General features: G+C 42.1%; 1 protein-coding gene across 1 annotated transcript; it reads right to left on the reverse strand.

Moving 5' to 3' along the window:
- Positions 1-3,068: 3,068 nt before the first annotated feature.
- On the reverse strand, positions 3,069-5,822 carry LOC147454931 (uncharacterized). The gene is made up of 5 exons (XM_086517454.1): positions 5,583-5,822; positions 5,170-5,179; positions 4,968-5,021; positions 4,613-4,722; positions 3,069-3,218 (listed from the first exon to the last, which is right to left on the reverse strand). The coding sequence occupies exons 1-5, from the start codon at positions 5,605-5,607 to the stop codon at positions 3,148-3,150; spliced, it is 270 nt and encodes an 89-aa protein (XP_086373580.1). The 5' UTR covers positions 5,608-5,822; the 3' UTR covers positions 3,069-3,147.
- Between the last annotated feature and the right edge of the window lie 391 nt (positions 5,823-6,213).

Below are 6,213 nucleotides of genomic sequence, written 5' to 3' on the forward strand. Positions count from 1 at the left end.
TAGCTCACGGTTTGACAGGCATACAATTATCTTGGCACACTCACAGGAGTGAATATTGTGATATATGCTTGTGTGGCTACAAGCTAGGTAGCCGGATTCGAGCACGAATGGCTTGAGTTTTTTCAGCAGGTTTTAGCTACAGGTTTACAAGTTTACAGGCAGGCTTGAGGGCTTATTTGGGCGCTGAATTTTCAACCATTTTTTCCTCTTGGCAGGTGTCCATGTATGGCTCAATTGTAGGCTGATTTGGGACACGTTTGTGACTTGTTTATGCAGCTAATTAAGGGCTGAATTTTGGGGCTGATTTGCAGCCACATTTTACAGCCATACAGGAGCTTGGTTTACTCTATAGGAGCCTCGTACACTTGGCATTTGGGATTTGCATCATTGCCATTTGTGGAGCACAGTGTGGTTAACCTATTGTGAGAGATTTTATGTGTGGAGTCGCATGAGCATTGTAGGTGCTGGTGAGCTCTTTTTTTTTTTAGAGCATTTTCTCGTTGCAGGTTACTTCTTTTGGATCAATTGAGTGCATTTCATTGCTACCGTACCTAGAGTAGAGTTACAGCTCTTGGTTATTTTTTACATTCACTTATAGTAGTCAATATGTGTGAGACTTTCGAGTCTAGGACAATGACTCATGAGAGACGGTGTTCTCGTTCGTGTCGACACTTGAGATGTTGGCATTGTGGTCACAAAGGGCACATTAGACGGTGATGCTTTCGTCATATGAGACAACACAGGAGACAGGCTAGTCTCAAGGATGCAGTAGATGCTATAGGCTCCGCTAACTTGACTGTTGCAGGATCAGATACAGTGTCTGAGTACCTAGTGACAGTGAGGTCACATTTCCTTCCTGTATTAATCCTAATTTTTTGATGTCTGAGGATAGTGCACTTCTTTTGCAGTGGGTGCTAGACAGGGACGCTACTTTTCATGTCACTCCGTATCATGACTAGTTCATGGCTATTCTAGCAGAGTGTAGTGTGCGATTGGCAGATGGGTCACTTCATGAGATTGCTGGTTCAAAAGATGTGAGACTGTCATTACCGAGCGGTGCATCGTACGTGCTCAGGGATATGCGTCAACGATGAGTTTGATCTCCGTTGGTCAGCTCAGGGATAGTGGATGTCGGGTATCGCTGCTTGAGCGATCTTTTGTGTTGCATTTGGGTTCGCTAGTGATTGTGAGAGGTGCTAAAGTTGGCACATGGTACCCATTGCACGTAGTACTGGTGCGAGATGGTCGAGTCTCAATCTTGTTACAGCCATACAGAGAGCAAGAGACCCGAACAATCTCTTTTGCTCATGGGTTGCAGGGTGCTTTGCATGGAGTGTAGAGTAGTGAGCTCGTTGTGCACACAGTTGGGGCACGACTTGAGCGGTCACACAGAGAGGCGACAGAGTCAGACATGCATGCTTTGCTAGTGATTGAGAAAATCAGAGAGTTAGTTGTGCGAGATGCTTCTATGCAGGATAGACAGGTAGAGCGGTCTTGCTCTAGTGAGTCACGACAGGAGGAAGTTGTGCAAGAGTCTATGCATAAGGAGTTAGAGCATGAGAGCTCTAGTGAGTCACAACAGATTGAGTGGTCATGTTTGTAGTGGATGATTGCAGAGGAGGCTGAGATGTCAGCGATTATGCAGTCATTCCTTTCTATGCTCGACAGTGAGCATGGGGATATAGTTGTGCAAGATATGTCTTCCAACAGACACCTAGAGCAGCTGGTTTGCTTTGAGGTTGCACGACAGGTTGATGCATCTTTTGCGGGCAGTCAAGAGATGCATGTGGTTGACACACCTTGTCAGTCAGAGATGCCTATTTCCAGGGATATATATGTTGATGCATGCTCCATAGAGCTAGCTGGGCCCGCTAGCATTGCATCGGCATTCGGTGGTCTCATGTATGAGATGCTGATCTTGAGACCGGATATTGCAGCTGTAGTGGGAGCATTTGCAGTTGGGGTTGTCAGTCGTTTGTTGACTGATGATGGCATAGTGCACGAGGGAGATATGCAGGTATTGCGTACATACTTGCAGTACGTGTGCGATACGTCTGGTGGTGTATGGACTTACACGGGAGTAGGACAGCCGGATGCACACGATCACAGCCAGCCAGTGGGCATCAATTGAGAGCGGTTTTCTCTCGCCTTTTGTAGTCTTTAGACTAGGTTCTCTTGCTTAAAGGCACAGTCGCCTTTAAGTGGGAGGTTGTTGGGGCACATGTTCCTTGCCCGGCCGCTCAGAGTCTGGGCGCCTAGTGACTTGTATACCTTATACATAGCATAAGTGTATAGGGGGATGCTCACTCATTGAGTCTCCCCACCCATATCTGTGTGTCGTGTGTCTCCTTCTCTCTCTCACTCTCCGTCTGTGGTGCTCTCCGATCCCCTTCACATCATGTGTTGTATCATTGCTCAATCCTCTTTGCAAAGCTATATGGGTTTTGATCACTCCTCTCTATAAGCATCTTTCACCTCTGATCTCTAATGTGCCAACATCGCACCCATTAGCTACATGATCCAGCCATTTGATACCACATAATATATGTCTTCCAGTAGGAAATACTCTACCTCTTCTTGATAAACTTGACCTTGTGGGTACTAAGGCAACTAACTGAGCACTTGCCTTTCCATCCTTGTCAAGCTTTCCTTTGTCTTTGTGCTTGATTGGACCTCAAACCTTTCCCTTGAAGACTAAGATGACTTCCATTGCAAGAAGAAATTAGTTGAGATCATCACAATTCACCTTTCCCTTCATTGCTTGGCATAGTATCCTTACCGCCATTGCGTTCTCCTTTGGCAACTTCCTAATTATCAAGGCATCTAATTGATGACTAGTCTTGATACTTTCCATACCCATGTTCGAACTTGGTTCATCGTGGTTTTGCTGAAAACCTCTGCTTGCCAAAGACAATGCCCCATCCTACCCAGTTCCATGCCCTTTCAACACGCCATGAAGGACTTGGTAGCGGTTGAATGCATTGCTACAAGAGAATATCAAAATGTTGTCACAAAAAACATATCAAATAGAGCCCATTTTTCACGCACCTCTCAATATGCTGCCAAGAGCAGAGGGTTGACGATATGCGTGTATTGGGGCTCAAGATTAGGCTAGCAAGGACCTTATAGCATTTCAAGATGCTACCATCACCATACAAACTTGTCATCAAGCGTTTCAAAATGCAACAAAGAGTCCTCTGCACATTGCCTCCTATCTCCTACTGACAACCAAAATGCAACATTGTTTTAAAATGCAGCCCTTCTCAAAAACACTAGTGGAGCTAATTTCTTTTTTTCCTCTTTTCTAAAAGAAATTCTCCTCACTATCATGGAGTGATGTGATTTAATACCATGTCAAAATTGACGATGTGAAAGCATAGAGCAATAGGGAGAAGACAAGAGAGAGAGAGAGAGAGAGAGAGAGAGAGAGAGAGAGAGAGAGCACTGAACCAACCAACCTTGGCTCTGAATCGATGATTATACAATGGGGGCAAGGTGATGCTTATATATTCACCTTAGCAAATTTCCTTTCCAAACTTTGACAAATAAGTAAAAGAAATACCTAAAGCCAAAAAGTATCAAGATCACATTGGGCTATTCAATTGAGATGCTATAACTTTAGCATATCCATACCAAAGTTTGAGCTCCATTTTTTTTTTGGTGAATTTAGTGTGCTTTATAATAAAGAAAGAAGAAGTAAGAAAGAATAATTGGTGCTTGGCCCTTACATGCAATAAGAAAAAAAAAACTTCAAACAAAATTTCTTACCGGCAATAAAAATTCTTCAAATCAAATTACAAACGTCTGAATTAAAACCAATATGATCCCCATGCAACAATTTTTCCAAGATAGAGATCTCCCCAATGTTTTTTCTATATTTGGAAGAGGACTGGTCTAAGAGGGCCTCTTAATTTGCCATGAGATTATGAAGGTAATTAGCATTTTGACAAATATGTATGTGTCATGTGTGCAAGAATGGTGGTGTGTAAGAGTGGTCAAAAGATACACTTTTTCCACACAAGAAAGGAGGTGAAAAATTATATAAAATTTGACCTTCCGTACCTACTACATATAATCTTCGAATTGAGCAAAGATTATAGATCTATGATCTATGCACTAAACTCTTTCTGTAGATATGTTACCAATGAAATGGTTTTACATATCTACTAGACTTTAAATTTCATTTTGGGGGGAAGTTATGGATTCAAATAAACTAGCCTTTTTTTTGTAGTTAAAGCCGTATTTTGATTGCTTTCTTAATACTTAAGCTCTTACTCCCTTAAACTTCCAAATACAAAGGTCCTCCTACACCTAGTCCTCTTTCTAATGGTGGTGTAATAAGCTGTTACAATATGTAGGGCCCTTTTGGCAGTCTAGATGCATTGTTGTAGAATGCACCATAAAAGTATTGAGATCTTTGGTTCGATAACTTGTGGATGGTGTGTTTTTCATGGTTTATACTTACTTCCACTATTTATAGATTTATTTTTTCTTACCTTGGTTCCCAATGTTGTTAGAATCAAAATGGAATCTATATTTGCAATCTCTTGCTACTTATTTCTTTTGCTAACTTTTTCACATTTTTTCAAAAAAATGATTATTTGGTTTTTACCTATCAACTTATTGCTCCTTGAGGCTCTGGATGGCATTGGCTTGCTTCTTCTTTCTTGAAAACTTTTGTCCTCATTTGATTTGACAATGGCTTCCTTCCAATCCTTGTTGCTGCTAAATGATCATTCTTAGACATTGTGGAAATTTGATGCACGGACTTCCACGCCCGTGAAATTGTGGTGCATGTGATATGAGTTTTGAATGGTGCAAGGTGCTATGTGTTCTATAGAGCCTTAGATATGATGTACAAGGATAACGTAACAGAGACCCTTGAGCATGTGGTGCAAAGACTAAAATAATAGAGAGAGAGAGAGAGAGAGAGAGAGAGAGAGAGAGAGAGAGAGAGAGAGACCGACCAAAGGCAGCCAACCAATAGCTTGGAGGCCTTGTTCAGTTCTAGCCTGCGTCCCCTGTCCTCACAAGCTCATGAGCTTGCAACCTTGGCTACAGTCCGCGAGACCCGTACATTTGCTGCTAGCTCAAGTTGTCACCATGCTATCATCTCATCTATGGAACCCAGGTTGCATTACTGCCCAGGCGGAGAGAAACTTGCTTTACAGACTTTGCCCTAAAAGTCAAAGGAAATCGCTTCAGAGCCATCTCTCTGCTCTCGCTACTGCAGCGGGGGGGCGAAATATACATTCATAAGGCATTTTTATTTGACATATTACAAACTTTGATATATAAGGAATATTAAAAATACATAGACATACGGGATTTTTATTCGACATAGTAAAAATTTTGATACATGAGGAATACTTCCAAACTTGAACCATTGCTTACGGTCTAAGATCACTTTCCATTTTTTGTTAAGAATGACCATGGAGGGAAGGGGAGAGGACTTTAGGTTGTATTGGGGGAGGAATAAAAGAATAACATTCTTTTCACACAAACGGCCATGGTTCGGGATGCCTGAGTCTGAAGGGAAAGCATTTCACATGGAAGGGGGGTGTGTGCTCTTCTATACTTACAGCTTCCCAATAGGAGAAACACCATCTAATGGAGAGTTCTAAGGAGGTGAGCCATCTTTGTTCTACTGCCTCTCAATGTTGTACCCCAAGTGTTGAGCCCTTTTTTGGAGATACTGCAGGAATTGTTTTCCTACTCAGGGATAATGGAGGAGAATTTGAGTATGGTTCACCACATAAAGTCCTCACTTATGGCTAAGATGCTTTTATTAGACCACATATTAAGTGTAATAAGCAATTTACATTTGTTCTAGGCCTTTGTTATTCCTCTGAAGAGGGGTCAAGCCTTTGGGAGAGATCGAGCACTTGCTAAAAAGGGAGGTGAGCATAGACTGAGCAAGCCAGTTTGATTTTCCTTTGAGATAAAGGAATCAAGTTTCCTCAAAAGGTGGGTAGCTGAACCTACTTTTGATTCATGCAGGGATTTGAGAATCCATTTAACTCCTAGCCACAAGCCAGTTTGATTTTCCTTTGAGATAAAGGAATCAAGTTTCCTCAAAAGGTGGGTAGCTGAACCTACTTTTGATTCATGCAGGGATTTGAGAATCCATTTAACTCCTAGCCTCTCTACCTTCAATTCATGTAGGGATTTCAGTATGATGCAGAGGGTTTGAGGGAGGTCAACAATGCCAAG

This window comes from Adiantum capillus-veneris, chromosome 7 (assembly GCF_014529385.1).
Source record: "Adiantum capillus-veneris isolate H3 chromosome 7, ASM1452938v2, whole genome shotgun sequence".
NCBI classification, from domain to species: Eukaryota; Viridiplantae; Streptophyta; class Polypodiopsida; order Polypodiales; family Pteridaceae; genus Adiantum; species Adiantum capillus-veneris.